This window comes from Oncorhynchus kisutch, linkage group LG16, assembly GCF_002021735.2.
Source record: "Oncorhynchus kisutch isolate 150728-3 linkage group LG16, Okis_V2, whole genome shotgun sequence".
Lineage (NCBI taxonomy): Eukaryota > Metazoa > Chordata > Actinopteri > Salmoniformes > Salmonidae > Oncorhynchus > Oncorhynchus kisutch.
In genome coordinates, this window is record NC_034189.2 from 48165622 (window position 1) to 48184154 (window position 18533).

Sequence of the window (18533 nt, forward strand, 5' to 3'; positions counted from 1 at the left end):
AAACATCTCATCATCCCACATGATGAAGTAGGACCCCAGGAACTTCTGCATCTCCACGGTAACGTACATGGACACGGGGATGATGTAATTAAACAACACCATGAAGGCCAGGAAGTCTGTGAACGCCCGGATCAACTGGAGAGAGAGAGGAGGGAGGTATGAGGAGGGAGAGGGGGAGAAGGGACAGTCAGAGGGGACAGGGAGAGAGAGAGGAGGGAGAGAGAGAGGAGGGAGGTATGAGGGGGAGGAGGGACAGTCAGAGGTGACAGGGAGAGAGAGGGGAGGGAGGTATGAGGAGGGAGAGGGGGAGAAGGGACAGTCAGAGGGACAGGGAGAGAGAGAGGAGGGAGAGAGAGAGGAGGGAGGTATGAGGGGGAGGTGGGACAGTCAGAGGTGACAGGGAGAGAGAGAGGAGGGAGGGAGGTATGAGGAGGGAGAGGGGGGAGGAGGGACAGTCAGAGGTGACAGGGAGAGAGAGAGGGAGGTATGAGGAGGGAGAGGGGGGAGGAGGGACAGTCAGAGGTGACAGGGAGAGAGAGAGAGGAGGGAGGGAGGTATGAGGAGGGGGGGGGGAGGGGGGACAGTCAGAGGTGACCGGGAGAGAGAGAGGAGGGAGGGAGGTATGAGGAGGGAGAGGGGGAGGAGGGACAGTCAGAGGTGACAGGGAGAGAGAGAGGAGGGAGGGAGGTATGAGGAGGGAGGGGGGAGGGACAGTCAGAGGTGACAGGGAGAGAGAGAGGAGGGAGGGAGGTATGAGGAGGGAGGGGGAGGGACAGTCAGAGGTGACAGGGAGAGAGAGAGAAAGAGAAAGTGAGAGGTAAAAAAAACATCAGCTATTGCATAAAAATGATTGTAGTTTTATAACCTACTATATGGCGTTGCCTCTCTGTGTCAGTCTTCTGGTTGTAGAAGGGCTCATCTTTGTCTGGGTCAGCCTGCCACACATACTTCAGCACTGTGTTGATCAGAGCCTTGCTGATCAGGATGCACAGGTACACTATCAGATACGCATTCATTGACCTGGAGGGGGGAGACAGAGAGGAGGGGGAGACAGAGAGGGGGGAGACAGAGAGGGGAGGAGAGAGAGGGGGGGGGAGACAGAGAGGGGGGAAATAGAAAGGGGGGCGACAGAGAGGGGAGGAGAGACAGAGAGGGGGGAGAGACAGAGAGGGGGAGACAGAGAGGGGAGGAGAGATAGAGAGGGGGGAGAGAGAGGGGGGGAGAGACAGAGAGGGGGGGAGACAGAGAGGGGGGAGACAGAGAGGGGGGAAGACAGAGGGGGGGAGACAGAGAGGGGGGGAGACAGAGAGGGGGGGCAGAGACAGAGAGGGGGGGGCAGACAGAGAGGGGGGAGACAGAGAGGGGGGAGACAGAGAGGGGGGAGACAGAGAGGGGGGAGGACAGAGAGGGGGAGAGAAAGAGGGGAGGAGAGACAGAGAGGGGGGAGATAGAAAGGGGGGAGACAGAGAGGGGAGGAGAGACAGAGGGGGGGAGACATAGAGGGGGGGAAGACAGAGAGGGGGGAAGACAGAGGGGGGGAGACAGAGAGGGGGGGCAAAGACAGAGAGGGGGGGCAGAGAGAGAGGGAGGAGACAGAGAGGGGGGAGACAGAGAGGGGGAGAGAGAGAGGGGAGGAGAGACAGAAAGGGGGGAGACAGAGAGGGGAGGAGAGACAGAGGGGGGGAGACAGAGAGGGGGGGGAGACAGAGAGGGGGGGAAGACAGACAGGGGGGAAGACAGAGAGGGGGGGGACAGAGAGGGGGGAGAGACAGAGAGGGGGGGCAGAGACAGAGAGGGGAGGAGAGACAGAGAGGGGGGGAGACAGAGAGGGGAGGAGAGACAGAGAGGGGGGGAGAGAGAGGGGGGAGAGACAGAGAGGGGGGAGACAGAGAGGGGGGGGAGACAGAGAGGGGGAGAGACAGAGAGGGGAGGAGAGACAGAGAGGGGGGAGAGAGAGGGGGAGAGACAGAGAGGGGGGAGACAGAGAGGGGGGGGAGACAGAGAGGGGGGAGAGACAGAGAGGGGAGGAGAGACAGAGAGGGGAGGAGAGACAGAGAGGGGAGGAGAGACAGAGGGGGGAGACAGAGAGGGGAGGAGAGACAGAGAGGGGGGGCAGACAGAGAGGGGGGAGACAGAGAGGGGGGGAGACAGAGAGGGGGGAGACAGAGAGGGGGAGAGAGAGAGGGGAGGAGAGACAGAGAGGGGGAGACAGAGAGGGGAGGAGATACAGAGAGGGGGGAGAGAGAGGGGGGGGAGACAGAGAGGGGGGAGACAGAGAGGGGGGAGACAGAGAGGGGAGGAGAGACAGAGGGGAGGAGAGACAGAGGGGAGGAGAGACAGAGAGGGGAGGAGACAGAGAGGGGGGAAGACAGAGAGGGGGGGAGACAGAGAGGGGGGAGAGACAGAGAGGGGGGGCAGAGACAGAGAGGGGGGGCAGACAGAGAGGGGGGAGACAGAGAGGGGGGAGACAGAGAGGGGGAGACAGAGAGGGGGAGAGAGAGAGGGGGAGAGAGAGAGGGGAGGAGAGAGAGAGGGGAGGAGAGACAGAGAGGGGGAGATAGAAAGGGGGGAGACAGAGAGGGGAACCCGACAGAGAGGGAGGAGACAGAGAGGAGGGGAGACAGAGAGGAGGGATGACAGAGAGGAGGGGAGACAGAGAGGAGGGATGACAGAGAGGAGGGGAGACAGAGAGGAGGGATGACAGAGAGGAGGGGAGACAGAGAGGAGGGGAGACAGAGAGGAGGGGAGACAGAGAGGAGGGATGACAGAGAGGAGGGGAGACAGAGAGGAGGGATGACAGAGAGGACGGGAGACAGAGAGGAGGGACGACAGAGAGGAGGGGAGACAGATGCAGAGGAAATTACATAAGAATGTCTTCAGGAAGGGTGGACGATCTGAATGGGTCTTTAGGGGGAAACGGATATGATGCAATTAGATGGCAATTAACGTTAAGTGAACCTGTCTGGAAACATGGTAAACATGCATCATACAGTAGAAAACACAACCGTGTTGGTGGGCCTTACTTCTCCACTGCAGAGCGTTTCTGGGACTTGGACTGGTAGTTGAGCGCCATCTTGGTCTCCATACCAGTGTAGATGGCAACAGCTAGGAGACACAAACCAGAGGGTCAACTTGGGGAGACATTTCACATCTGTGAAGATGAAGAAAAGAGACTAGGAACGGGAACGACACTGTAATATTGAGATGCAGCCCTGATGACAATAATATCAGTCAGATCTGACAAGTCTCTGTCGGTACTGAATACTATCATGGTGTCCTACAATTATCTGTGAAATCAACTCCCATCACACTCATCTGATTTCATAATAAGATTTGGCTTGCAGTCATGTCATCTCATGCAGTGTAATGACTGCATTCCTGCTTGACAGTTAGCAATATTCTCACTCATACAGGTCTGTACAGGCCTCAGCAGCTAGCCTCAATATACAACCCACAGTGTGAACACAGGAACTTAATGATTTGGAAAGGAACCTCTAATCATTCCAAACCCATTATATGAATGAAAACTAGGAATCTATTTTAGATTCTATAAGTGATGTCATTACAAGGTCGCCCAGTGTAGTGTCTTTAGATTCTATAAGTGATGTCATTACAAGGTCGCCCAGTGTGATGTCTTTAGATTCTATAAGTGATGTCATTACAAGGTCGCCCAGTGTGGTGTCTTTAGATTCTATTAGTGATGTCATTACAAGGTCACCCAGTGTGGTGTCTTTAGATTCTATTAGTGATGTCATTACAAGATCGCCCAGTGTGATGTCTTTAGATTCTATTAGTGATGTCATTACAAGGTCGCCCAGTGTAGTGTCTTTAGATTCTATAAGTGATGTCATTACAAGGTCGCCCAGTGTAGTGTCTTTAGATTCTATTAGTGATGTCATTACAAGGTCACCCAGTGTGGTGTCTTTAGATTCTATAAGTGATGTCATTACAAGGTCGCCCAGTGTAGTGTCTTTAGATTCTATTAGTGATGTCATTACAAGGTCGCCCAGTGTAGTGTCTTTAGATTCTATTAGTGATGTCATTACAAGGTCGCCCAGTGTGGTGTCTTTAGATTCTATTAGTGATGTCATTACAAGGTTGCCCAGTGTAGTGTCTTTAGATTCTATTAGTGATGTCATTACAAGGTCGCCCAGTGTGGTGTCTTTAGATTCTATTAGTGATGTCATTACAAGGTCACCCAGTGTGGTGTCTTTAGATTCTATAAGTGATGTCATTACAAGGTCGCCCAGTGTAGTGTCTTTAGATTCTATTAGTGATGTCATTACAAGGTCGCCCAGTGTAGTGTCTTTAGATTCTATTAGTGATGTCATTACAAGGTCGCCCAGTGTGGTGTCTTTAGATTCTATTAGTGATGTCATTACAAGGTCGCCCAGCGTAGTGTCTTTAGATTCTATTAGTGATGTCATTACAAGGTCGCCCAGTGTGGTGTCTTTAGATTCTATTAGTGATGTTATTACAAGGTCGCCCAGTGTGGTGTCTTTAGATTCTATTAGTGATGTCATTACAAGGTCGCCCAGTGTGGTGTCTTTAGATTCTATTAGTGATGTCATTACAAGGTCGCCCAGTGTGGTGTCTTTAGATTCTATTAGTGATGTCATTACAAGGTCGCCCAGTGTGGTGTCTTTAGATTCTATTAGTGATGTTATTACAAGGTCGCCCAGTGTGGTGTCTTTAGATTCTATTAGTGATGTCATTACAAGGTCGCCCAGTGTGGTGTCTTTAGATTCTATTAGTGATGTCATTACAAGGTCGCCCAGTGTGGTGTCTTTAGATTCTATTAGTGATGTCATTACAAGGTCGCCCAGTGTGGTGTCTTTAGATTCTATAAGTGATGTCATTACAAGGTCGCCCAGTGTGATGTCTTTAGATTCTATAAGTGATGTCATTACAAGGTCGCCCAGTGTGGTGTCTTTAGATTCTATTAGTGATGTCATTACAAGGTCACCCAGTGTGGTGTCTTTAGATTCTATTAGTGATGTCATTACAAGGTCGCCCAGTGTGATGTCTTTAGATTCTATTAGTGATGTCATTACAAGGTCGCCCAGTGTAGTGTCTTTAGATTCTATAAGTGATGTCATTACAAGGTCGCCCAGTGTAGTGTCTTTAGATTCTATTAGTGATGTCATTACAAGGTCACCCAGTGTGGTGTCTTTAGATTCTATTAGTGATGTCATTACAAGGTCGCCCAGTGTAGTGTCTTTAGATTCTATAAGTGATGTCATTACAAGGTCGCCCAGTGTAGTGTCTTTAGATTCTATTAGTGATGTCATTACAAGGTCACCCAGTGTGGTGTCTTTAGATTCTATAAGTGATGTCATTACAAGGTCGCCCAGTGTAGTGTCTTTAGATTCTATTAGTGATGTCATTACAAGGTCGCCCAGTGTAGTGTCTTTAGATTCTATTAGTGATGTCATTACAAGGTCGCCCAGTGTGGTGTCTTTAGATTCTATTAGTGATGTCATTACAAGGTTGCCCAGTGTAGTGTCTTTAGATTCTATTAGTGATGTCATTACAAGGTCGCCCAGTGTGGTGTCTTTAGATTCTATTAGTGATGTCATTACAAGGTCACCCAGTGTGGTGTCTTTAGATTCTATAAGTGATGTCATTACAAGGTCGCCCAGTGTAGTGTCTTTAGATTCTATTAGTGATGTCATTACAAGGTCGCCCAGTGTAGTGTCTTTAGATTCTATTAGTGATGTCATTACAAGGTCGCCCAGTGTGGTGTCTTTAGATTCTATTAGTGATGTCATTACAAGGTCGCCCAGCGTAGTGTCTTTAGATTCTATTAGTGATGTCATTACAAGGTCGCCCAGTGTGGTGTCTTTAGATTCTATTAGTGATGTTATTACAAGGTCGCCCAGTGTGGTGTCTTTAGATTCTATTAGTGATGTCATTACAAGGTCGCCCAGTGTGGTGTCTTTAGATTCTATTAGTGATGTCATTACAAGGTCGCCCAGTGTGGTGTCTTTAGATTCTATTAGTGATGTCATTACAAGGTCGCCCAGTGTGGTGTCTTTAGATTCTATTAGTGATGTTATTACAAGGTCGCCCAGTGTGGTGTCTTTAGATTCTATTAGTGATGTCATTACAAGGTCGCCCAGTGTGGTGTCTTTAGATTCTATTAGTGATGTCATTACAAGGTCGCCCAGTGTGGTGTCTTTAGATTCTATTAGTGATGTCATTACAAGGTCGCCCAGTGTGGTGTCTTTAGATTCTATAAGTGATGTCATTACAAGGTCGCCCAGTGTGATGTCTTTAGATTCTATAAGTGATGTCATTACAAGGTCGCCCAGTGTGGTGTCTTTAGATTCTATTAGTGATGTCATTACAAGGTCACCCAGTGTGGTGTCTTTAGATTCTATTAGTGATGTCATTACAAGGTCGCCCAGTGTGATGTCTTTAGATTCTATTAGTGATGTCATTACAAGGTCGCCCAGTGTAGTGTCTTTAGATTCTATAAGTGATGTCATTACAAGGTCGCCCAGTGTAGTGTCTTTAGATTCTATTAGTGATGTCATTACAAGGTCACCCAGTGTGGTGTCTTTAGATTCTATAAGTGATGTCATTACAAGGTCACCCAGTGTGGTGTCTTTAGATTCTATAAGTGATGTCATTACAAGGTCGCCCAGTGTAGTGTCTTTAGATTCTATTAGTGATGTCATTACAAGGTCGCCCAGTGTGGTGTCTTTAGATTCTATTAGTGATGTCATTACAAGGTCGCCCAGTGTGGTGTCTTTAGATTCTATTAGTGATGTCATTACAAGGTCGCCCAGTGTGGTGTCTTTAGATTCTATTAGTGATGTCATTACAAGGTCGCCCAGTGTGGTGTCTTTAGATTCTATTAGTGATGTCATTACAAGGTCGCCCAGTGTGGTGTCTTTAGATTCTATTAGTGATGTCATTACAAGGTCGCCCAGTGTGGTGTCTTTAGATTCTATTAGTGATGTCATTACAAGGTCGCCCAGTGTGGTGTCTTACCATATATGTGCTGTGTGTTTTTCAGTGTCGCCCCTCTGAGAAGTAGGTTCTCAGATCCTAAAGGCCTGAAGAAAACACAGAACACACTTCTTTGTTAGAATACACTTCAAAAAATGTTTCTGTGCAAACACACGAGCAATGACTTCCTGAATTTGGAGTCAATTTCCTGGGTATGGATTTACCTCGCGATGGGCTCGTTTCTGTCCGAATAAATATTGATTCGGCCCACAAATCTGTCCAAGGAGAGAGGGAATGCATGTGTGAGTTGGTGTGTTTTGCGTTGTTTTTCTCTATACAACCTGTACTGATTGTCTGGATGCAGTGTTGTGTGCAGTTTTGTCACTCACTTGTAGAGGTCTGGTTGTGGTTGTTCACATTCAATAGAAGCCTGTAGAGTATCGAAATCCTCCTCTGTGATGAAGGCCTTAGTGTCCTGCACAGCATAGTAGGTCTTTGTGGAGAGATGGAGGGAGTCACAGCGAGATCAAGAACACAGCGAGCCAAGACGCATCTCACATTACCCCTCTAATGAAACAGAAAACAAACACTCTCTCTCCATTTCGCTCCATCTGTCTATATCCCTCACATACACACTCACCCCTCTCTCTCACTCACTCTCACTCACTCTTTCCTCTCTTTCCCCTGTCTCCCACGCTCTCTCTCTCTTCACTATTCTGTTCTCCCTCAACTCTATCCCATTCTTTCTTTATCTCTGCCTCAGCCACCTCTCCCATCTCCCTCCTCCTCTCTCTCAGTCAGAGTGTAGTGTTACCTTGTGACTGGACTCCCCGTCCAGACTGGCTGTAGTGACAAAACAGGTCCCGTCCTCCCTACTGGTAGAGAGAAGGATGAGGTCACAGGGGAACGTCTCATCTTCCTTGATCAGCACCACATCACCCACCTGGGAGAGAGGGAGGAAGGAAGGAAGGAAGGAAGGAAGGAAGGAAGGAAGGAAGGAAGGAAGGAAGGAAGGAAGGAAGGAAGGAAGGAAGGAAGGAAGGAAGGAAGGAAGGAAGGAAGGAAGGAAGGAAGGAAGGAAGGAAGGAAGGAAGGAAGGAAGGAAGGAAGGGTGAATGGGTGGGTTGGAAGTTAGAGCATGAGAGAGATGTCTTTAGCTCAATAGGATAACACAGTCTTGAGTTGCCTAAAGCATGTGGGTTGGACCCACGTGTGGGTCACTGGGGGTCCAGGTTGGTTGCGGGATGACATTTGTTGTGCATTGCAAAACATTTTACTTAAAAATTGGAAATGTAAACAATTAAAACCAAATAGAAAGTGTGTAGAAAAGATAATGGACCTATATATATTTTATATAATAGTCAAGAATCTTTGAGCACTTACAATCAACAAAATAAAACTAGACAATGAGGCCCCCATAGATTGTGTTAGAATGATTTGAGCATAAGAACACAGCATTAGCCATGTTAAAATATGCAGGAAATGTGCTTAAAAACTGCACAATTCTCTCTCAGCTCCATGACAAAAATGTGTAGAATTGCAGGAAATTAGCTTTAAAATTGAAAAATGTTCTCTCCGCTGCCAAAAATTTTTCTCTGCTCAACCCTTATGAGGGGTCGCGACTCAAAATACACCTTAATATGTGGGTCTGATCCAAAGAACCCAGGTTTGATCCCTGGTCATTTTCAGCTGTAGGATGATACGTACCCTCAGCTTACGACTCTGTTTCCTGATCACCTTCCCATGCTGCACCTCGTGCACAGGACACTGGTTAATAGCATTGTCTGCTTTGTGCCTGAGCCAGTCCTCATAGCCCTGTTTGATGGCCGTGACAGTGATGACAAAGAAGAGAGGTAGTCCGCTGGTGATGGGACTGGTGGGAGTGTCAATTATCAACTGAAGAGGGCGAGAGAGAAAGAGAGAATGATCTATTGTTATCTGAAACTTATGCGTTTGACAGATTTATATTTCTTGCCAACTAAGCCTTAAATGGACTCAAATTGAATCTACCAGTCAAGATCTGACCTGGACAAGAAATATGATGAGGAAGTAGAAATTGGCAATTCTTCTAAACTGCTCAAACAAATTCTTCGGAACAAAATTCCAGAAGGTGTACTGTGGAAAGGGAAGCAACAGCAAATGGTTATAACATGGTTGTAATGTGGTTGTAACATGGTTGTAATGTGGTTATAACGTGGTTGTAACATGGTTATAATGTGGTTGTAATGTGGTTGAAGCATGGTTGTAATGTGGTTATAACGTGGTTGTAATGTGGTTGTAGCATTGTTGTAACATGGTTATAACGTGGTTGTAATGTAGTTGTAGCATGTTATAACGTGGTTGTAACATGGTTATAACGTGGTTGTAATGTGGTTGTAACATGGTTGTAACGTGGTTATAACGTGATTGTAGCATGGTTATAACATGGTTGTAATGTGGTTATAACGTGGTTATAACATGGTTGTAACGTGGTTATAACATGGTTGTAATGTGGTTATAACGTGGTTATAACATGGTTGTAACATGGTTATAATGTGGTTGTAATGTGGTTGTAACATGGTTATAACGTGGTTATAACATGGTTGTAACGTGGTTATAACGTGGTTGTAATGTGGTTGTAGCATGGTTGTGGTTCTCACCTTGGAGGAGATGATGCGGTTGTCGGGGTATCTCTGGGGAATGTAGGCCTCCGCTCCCGGTGGGGGCTCCTTGTTTCCGATGTACACCGTCCTGGTGTCCACCCAGTTCTCCTCTCCAGCACACTGCACAGAGGTCAAGACGTAAAAGGTCAATGCCAGGTCAGCACACAGGTCAGGTCAGATCATGACAGGACAAATCAGGGCAGGTCAGGACAGGACAGGAGAAGACACAGGGGCAACAAATGTAGCCTCATTGCCTGGCTGGGGGCCTGACTGGCTGGTTGTCAGGCAGTTGCTTCCTGCTCCAGACAACATGTCTTTGTCTCACCAAACTTGATTAGTGTTGTTGAATGCAGAGACAGTCTGGCAGACACAATAGCATTACAGTGGCAAACAGTATAAATGACTGTGTTGAGTGTAATAAAGTGGCGACCTAACAAACACAACACAACAGACCTCCAGTAGCAGTGAGTAAGGGCTCTGAGTCATGTAACCGGGTGGGGAATGATAAATTAGTGTTGGCTACAAGCCATTCACCTTACAATAACTCTCCCATTCAACACTAACTATGACACACGCCTACATACAAACACACACCAACACACACCACAACACCACAGGAAGGTCAACCCACTGATTTCACACCTGTCTGGAATAGTCAAATAGAATAGAATCTGATCAAACAGAATCAAATATTTTTAAAAAGAGGGAAATCAAATATAATATAATCTTAAAGTAATTTCCTTACTCGCTGAGCCTTAAGTTACTAAATGGGTTGCGTCCAGTAGAGTGCTACATGTTTGCCCATGTCTGTTTATCACCAGTGAGCCAGCTCAAGAATCTGGACAAGCCCAGACAGAGAGACACTGAGAGGATTTGATTATTCCCCCGGAATAATCCCCCAAGTGAACTGGGTTAGCATTGACTGCATTCCATTTAGAACCGGGCTACCACCCGGGTGTGAGCCGGGCGCCCAGTTCTGGGCATTCTAACGCTAACTTTCTAGCCTGTATGTTTATTGCCAATCAGAGCGTTTATATAATGCTTTCCTTAGAATACCTCCTTTGTCTGAATATGGTGTATATCCTGTTCCATGGATATTGGTCATGTCCTTTGTTTGGTTAGCATGTTATACTTTGTATGTCTCCTTAGTTATGCCACTTTGTCTTGTATCTATGTCCCCTTTGTATTCCCTCCAGACCAAAACCTTACCTACCGGCCTTTCAAGCCGTTCCATATCGCCATCCTACCGCCCATGTGCTCCTGTGTCCGTTTGCGGTGCCTTTTTAAATTAGTTAATAAATATCCTGAACTGGAAACCTTGTACTGGAAACCTTCAACCATCCTTCTTGCATTCTTACAAATACACCATACCTAGCCTAAGATACAGCCGACCTAGCCTAAGATACAGTCGACCTAGCCTAAGATACAGCCGACCTAGCCTAAGGTACAGCCGACCTAGCCTAAGGTACAGTCGACCTAGCCTTAGATACAGCCGAACTAGCCTAAGAAACAGCCGACCTAGCCTAAGATACAGTCGACCTAGCCTAAGGTACAGTCGACCTAGCCTAAGGTACAGCCGACCTAGCCTAAGGTACAGCCGACCTAGCCTAAGGTACAGTTCCACTAGCCTAAGATACAGTTCCACCTAGCCTAAGATACAGTTCCACTAGCCTAAGATACAGCCGACCTAGCCTAAGATACAGTCGACCTAGCCTAAGATACAGTTCCACTAGCCTAACATACAGTTCCACTAGCCTAAGATACAGCCGACCTAGCCTAAGATACAGTTCCACTAGCCTAAGATACAGTTCCACTAGCCTAAGATACAGTTCCACTAGCCTAAGATACAGCCAACCTAGCCTAAGGTACAGTCGACCTAGCCTAAGATACAGTTCCACTAGCCTAAGATACAGCCAACCTAGCCTAAGATACAGTTCCACTAGCCTAAGATACAGTTCCACTAGCCTAAGATACAGCCAACCTAGCCTAAGGTACAGTCGACCTAGCCTAAGATACAGTTCCACTAGCCTAAGATACAGCCAACCTAGCCTAAGATACAGTTCCACTAGCCTAAGATACAGTTCCACTAGCCTAAGATACAGTTCCACTAGCCTAAGATACAGTTCCACTAGCCTAAGATACAGTTCCACTAGCCTAAGATACAGCCGACCTAGCCTAAGATACAGTTCCACTAGCCTAAGATACAGTTCCACTAGCCTAAGATACAGTTCCATTAGCCTAAGATACAGCCAACCTAGCCTAAGATACAGTTCCACTAGCCTAAGATACAGTCCGACCTGGTTCTTTCTGTAGACACACTCACTGGAGCCAGACAGAGGCTGCAGGGAATGATCTTATCAACACCTGAACGGTTGCTACTCTGCATACCTAATCAATCAAACCTCAGCTATTTAAAAGGTCAGAGTGGCCAGTGTGGTTTTTCAGTATGACCTGTAAGACAAGCAAATGTGTTCAGCCATCCAGGCTCTGGTAAGCTGTGGTTCATAAGAGGCCAGTGTGAGGTGATACCGCACCATACCGCACCACGGGTCCACCCATCCATCCCATTTGACAGGGATTACATTGAGCCAGCATGTGTAGCATTAGCATCTTTAGCTAGCGGTTATGTAAGTGGGGCGAGTACAGGCTAACATACCTTTAGATATTATTTTTACCCACAGAGGGCACTGTGGTATATCGGCCAAGCAGATTAAACATCCGTTAGCTCTTGTTAATGAATTAGTCCTTTGTAGTTCAGTTGGCAGAGCATCGCGTTTCTAACACCAGGATAGTGGGTTTGATTCCCGGGACCACAAATACATAGAAATGTCTGCACGCATGTCTGGAAGTCGCTTTGGATAAAAGTGTCTGCTAAATGGCACAGGGACAATCGGGCTTACAGTTTCACCATACAGTATTGTTGTTGCATCACAATGTACTGTAACAAAACTGAACCTTTTTTACTAATCTTGTCCTGGGCAGTGTATCTCTCTTATAAAACGTTCAGCCCTAGTGCCCTACATGATTTCATTCATGGAACAGAGGAATGCAGCCTAAAGACTGAACAAAGAACCTGTGTGTGTGTGTCCACTAAGCCTCTCTAAGCAGACCTCCCACTCTGCTCTCCACCATAGTACTACTATACTACAGCTGTCAACAATACTCTCTTATTGGCTTATAGCCTCCTCGTCAGCTTGTTGCTGTTGACATCCCCTTGCCCAGACAAACAGACATTACACACACACACACACACACACACACACACACACACACACACACACACACACACACACACACACACACACACACACACACACACACACACACACACACACACACACATCTCCTGCTGCAGTATAAAAAGAGGTGACGGTAATCCTGTGTCCAGGGAATAGGATTGTTTTTCCCTAGCAACGTGCCCTAGTTTCCAGCCATGTCTTGTGGGGTTAATTCACTGAGCACTCCTAGCCTCCTAGACTACTCTGGTCACGCCCACTAGTGTTCAGCTATTTTGAACTCACCTGTCCTATACACACCTCAGACAGGACAGGAGGAGACTCCACCTCTGGATCATTGAGCCTGTGGAGGTTTGAATTGGTGCATCTCAGTAGTCTATAGTGGCACCCTCTTCTAGTCTCTTTACCCTTTGACTGGTGATTCTGGGGGTAGATCCCAATATTCTATAGTGGCAAAATGTTCTAGTATCCTGATGATGCTGGTTCACCAATCAAAGGGTTAAGAGTGGAGAATACCACTATAGACTACTGAGATGCAGCCGTAGCTGGCCTGCTTTGGTGATCTGAGCAGCAGAAGAGATGAGAGAAGACCTAGCATGAGGAAGAGAGAGGAGAGAGGAGCAGCCTTCTGTTGTGTGTATCCGCAGCAGACTGGGTACAGCTGGGATCTCCTCTCTCACGATAAGAGCAGGTCCGCTCTCTCTCACGGTCAGCCCACACTCTTGCTTTCTCTTTCCTTTTCACAATCCCAACATTTATCTTGCTCCCTAAGCTCACTCTCAGACATACACCACTCCCTATCTCAGATGAGTCACGAGAGAAAGAGCGGGTGTGAGAGCGAGAGAGAGACCGAGAGGAGGCAACTTCTACCATGAACTCTGTATTGTCCTCTGCCTGACAGAGGAAAGGGAGTCACCCTCAACCAGAGAAACAACGGGTACAGACTGCAGCCGTTGAGACATCCACACAACTAGAACCAAATGAACCTATTGACTTTATGGATGATAAATTCTATATTCTATATTCTATTCTAAAGAACAACCCTCTTCCAAAGCAGATTTTCTCCCCCAGGCTGTAAAATATATCCTCTAAGAAATAGCACATTAAAGACACAAACTCCTGTTCCTGTTAGAACATGGGGCGGGGCAACGTTAGTGAGGGTACAAGCCCACGCATAAATACTGCACATCCTCCCTGCCTGACGGGAACCAGTAAACACTGACGGAACATGACAGGATAGGTGAAAATAAGAGTTCCTCTACATTGTTTTCACCCATCCAGTAAGGTGTGGGATCTGTGATTAGACTACTAAGTGGTGGAGAAGGGAAGAGTGCCTTTAGTATTGGTACAGGACCACTATCTCTTGTACATGGCATATCATCATGGCATGTCTGCTGATATAGACTCCTGTCTATCTACCTCCTGCCCTCTTCTGGCCCACTCCTGTCTATCTATCTCCTGCCCTCTTCTGGCCCACTCCTGTCTATCTATCTCCTGCCCTCTTCTGGCCCACTCCTGTCTATCTACCTCCTGCCCTCTTCTGGCCCACTCCTCTCTATCTACCTCCTGCCCTCTTCTGGCCCACTCCTCTCTGTCTACCTCCTGACCTCTTCTGGCCCCCTCCTCTCTGTCTGCCTCCTGACCTCTACTGGCCCACTCCTCTCTGTCTACCTCCTGACCTCTTCTGGCCCACTCCTCTCTGTCTACCTCCTGACCTACTCTCCCACACATCTCTCTCTCACCCCATCTGCTTCCTCCCAGTTGGCACTTTTGGTTCCTTGGAAGTTGTGGGAACAAAGCCATGAGTTTCCTGATGATTAAAACTTTTTTTTGTTTTTAACGTTCTGAGAACGGAAGTTCAAATTTTGCCTCATCTGGGAACATACATTTTTAGGTTGCAGGGAGGTTCTGAGAACGTTTATCTATGATTCCCTGAAAGTTGTCCTGGGAGGTTTTATTAACAATCTGAGAATGGAAATTCTAGGTTATTTGAAGGCAATTAAATAACGTTCTAAGAAGATGTTTCAATAAGACTGCTTAGTTTAATGGTTTTGAACTCCCAGCATAGACAGAACACATGGAAATTCATGTGCTTAGGCATTGATCATGCAAACACATTCATTTTTATTGTGGCATGGCGTTAGTGAGATTCAAACCTATGATCTTCTGTTCTCTATCCATTGAATTAGTCCACTGCACCACCAGGATGCAGCTAGCATGACATGTGTCTTTTTTACTCATACAAAGCTGTTCATTTTAGACTATTCAAACCCTATTTCAAAGGAAACACTCACTCATTAAAATCACTTAAGATAGAGGACCGATTCAAACAGTTTTGTTGACGCTGAGAACGGAATGTAAATGTTTTTAAATAACATTCCTACAACGTTCTTTGAACGTTACTAATGTTTTCTTTATTTTTATGGAATCGTTTCTTAATATTCTGAGAACATGACTTTTAATATAACCACGAGGAAACCTGGAGAAAACATTGTGTTGAGGTACTGAAATTCCCATAGAGAAAGGTTACTTCTTAATATTCTCTGAACCATTTGAGAACATTACTTTTAATAGAATCACGAGGAAACATTATGGGAATGTTTAATGCAAAACAACCATAGGACAACCCACGCTCTCACCAAGCTCTAAGAAACGTATGGTTCACAGAACGTTATGTGCTAGCTGGGCTTCCTCCATTCTATAGAAGACAACACTGTTGCCACTGTACAGTACAGTACAATAGTTGGGGGTGTAGGATAATTGGGGATCCAAGACAGTTGGGGGTCTAAGACAGTGGGCGGTTTTGCTTACTGAAACATCAAGTGGGAGAGGAATACAGATTCAGTAACCATTGATACTTGTAATTCCATACATGGTCATCCCCAACCAGGGGTCATTCTGGTTAGCAGAGTAAGTGGTATAATGCTATGCAAATGGAAGGCTGAAAGAGGTCAGCCTGACTGCAGTCAGAGAGATCAAATCAATGACTGTTGTAGGCTTCCTAACCAACTATACTCTAGTCCAATGTTTCCCCATCTCCAGTACCCCCAACAGTACATATTTATATTGGAGCCCCAGACACGCAGACCTTATTCAGTTTATCAACTAATCCTCAGGCCCTCAATGAGATGAATCAGGTCTGCTTGTCTGGGGCTACAACAAAAATGTATGTTGTTGGGGGTACTGGAGGACTGGACTAGAGGAACGCTGGTGAGAATGTCCACAACAATCACTGATTAGATCTCTGACTGCAGGGTCAGCCTGACCTCTTTCAGCATTCCATTTGGAACTTAGGCACTGCATGCCATTATACCACTGGCCTAGTATAGTCTCTTCACTGGGTTTGAATCAAGCCCTCTCCTCGTGTTCTAACACACTCCTCTGTTCTCTCACACTAGGCCCCGTGGCCCGCTACTGACCTCTTCTAATCACTCCATTTGCCTGTTCATGGTCGGCTCAGTTTAACATATGGCCCTGTTCGTCAGTGACCGATATTCTAAATCATGCTGGTAAATATTCAATCAAATTTGGCACGGTCAAATTCATTTGTAATATCAAGATTTGAATGGAGTTAGATGGTGTGATTTCTCATTCACCTGAGGTCTGAAGCATTTAGGTATTTACTGTAGATTTGGATGTATGAAAAACATCTGAAAACCTTTATGTCTGGGTGAACTCTGACCCTGTAAGTGCCACTCATTGCTTTTGTATTTATTAAGGATCCCCGTTAGTTCCTGCCAAGGCAGCAGCTACTCTTCCTGGGGTTTATTAAGGATCCCCGTTAGTTCCTGCCAAGGCAGCAGCTACTCTTCCTGGGGTTTATTAAGGATCCCCGTTAGTTCCTGCCAAGGCAGCAGCTACTCTTCCTGGAGTTTATTAAGGATCCCTGTTAGTTCCTGCCAAGGCAGCAGCTACTCTTCCTGGAGTTTATTAAGGATCCCCGTTAGTTCCTGCCAAGGCAGCAGCTACTCTTCCTGGGGACCAGTGAAATTAAGGCAGTTATATACAATTTTAAAAACATTACAATACATTTCACAACACATTTCACAACACACCATGTGCCCTCAGACCCCTACTCTACTACCACATATCTACAACACAAAACCCATGTGTATGTGTGTGTATAGTGCGTATGTTATCATGTGTGTGTGTGTATGCATGTGTCTCTCTTCACAGTCCAGCTGTTCTATAAGGTGTACAGTGTGGAATAGAGTTCCATGTAGTCATGGCTCTATGTAGTACTGTGAGCCTCCCATAGTCTGTTCTGGACTTGGGGACTGTGAAGAGACCTCTGGTGGCATGTATTGTGTGGTATGCATGGGTGTCTGAGCTGTGAGCTAGTAGTTTAAACAGATAAGCTCAGTGCATTCAGCTTGTCAACACCTCTTACAAAAACAAGTAGTGATGAAGTCAATCTCCTCCACTTTCAGCCGGGAGAGATTGACTTGCATATGATTAATGCTAGCTCTCTGTCTACATCCAGCCGCCCTGCCCTGTTCTGGGCCAATTGTAATTTTCCTAAGTCCTTCTTTGTGTCACCTGACCAAACAACTGGACAGAACTGGGGCCTGCAGGACCTGTCTTGCTGATAGCGTTGTTAAGAAGGCAGAGTAAGGCTTTATTATGTGCTTTATCATACTGTAGATGACAGTTCAATCGTCCTCCCAGGAACTCAGTGTTCTGTAATGTCGCCTCCCCAGGTAATGCATCTCTAACCTTATTAGAGTCTCTGTTCCAGCCCAGCCCCTCTCTCTCTCCCGCCACAGACAACCGTTTATATAGTGCTAAGCCGACAACATTATTTTACTGATTACATTTAAGCTTTTAGAGTTTTAAGACATTTTGCATTAAGACCAGTCTGCGTCTAATAAAATCAAAGTCCCACGATTAACGCCGACTTCTGATCCAGCCGGATGTAATACTAGACTTCTTCTATTCTAGAGGTTTTAATAGTTAGTGCTGGGTCAGGTTTCAGGACGGGAGCGTATTTATAGTTAAAGGGAAAAACATGGGGAGACAAAAATCAATGGAGAACCTTTTGCTATTAGACAAAGTGGCCGCTTTTTCTCTGTCGTCGTCACTTAGTGGACGCATTGACTTTCTCCCTGCTTCTCAATGGCCGCCCCTTTAAAGGATCAGTCACCGCTTCCTTTTGATAACCAAGGACTTCCTGTCACTGTTCAGTAGCAGGAGGATACATTTAGCCTCATTCCCTAATGGGGAGGACGCTATTCCTGAAGCCTTTTGTGAATTCATTGGCAGTGATTGTTTTTTACATGGTTTATCTGAAGTAGTTTCCTGTGACCTTCCAAGTCAACCAGAATCATATTTCTAACCAGTTTCCAGTCCACAATCTCATTCCAAAAGTAATCAGTCAAACTCAATTAAGGTTACCCCAACCCACCAATTTGTGAACCACTGTTCTGTGGGATATATAGTACCAGTCAAAAGTTTGGACACATATTCATTCAAGGATTTTTCTTCATTTTTACAATTTTCTACATTATAGAATAATAGTGAAGATGTCAAAACACATATGAAATAACACATACGGAATCTTGTAGTAAGCAAAACAAAGTGTTAAAAATATCAAAATAATTTTACATGTAGTAACCAAAAATGTGTACAAAATATGATTTAAAAAAAAAACGTGAAAAAATATATATATTTTATAATTTGAGATTCTTCAAATAGCCAC

The 18533-nt window shown here is 45.9% G+C and overlaps 1 protein-coding gene across 1 annotated transcript in view; it reads right to left on the reverse strand.

Annotated features, from left to right (window-relative positions):
• Positions 1 to 18533, reverse strand: part of LOC116354015 (probable phospholipid-transporting ATPase IH) — a 49416-nt gene that overhangs the window by 3810 nt on the left and 27073 nt on the right. The window contains exons 2-11 of the mRNA XM_031792710.1: positions 9597 to 9719; positions 8983 to 9072; positions 8665 to 8853; positions 7772 to 7900; positions 7347 to 7450; positions 7182 to 7232; positions 7000 to 7064; positions 3024 to 3105; positions 870 to 1020; positions 1 to 135 (exon numbers count right to left, since the gene is read on the reverse strand). The exon at positions 1 to 135 is cut by the window's left edge and continues 63 nt beyond it. Coding sequence (XP_031648570.1) covers positions 1 to 135; positions 870 to 1020; positions 3024 to 3105; positions 7000 to 7064; positions 7182 to 7232; positions 7347 to 7450; positions 7772 to 7900; positions 8665 to 8853; positions 8983 to 9072; positions 9597 to 9719 — 1119 coding nt within the window. The remainder of the gene's footprint in view (positions 136 to 869; positions 1021 to 3023; positions 3106 to 6999; positions 7065 to 7181; positions 7233 to 7346; positions 7451 to 7771; positions 7901 to 8664; positions 8854 to 8982; positions 9073 to 9596; positions 9720 to 18533) is intronic.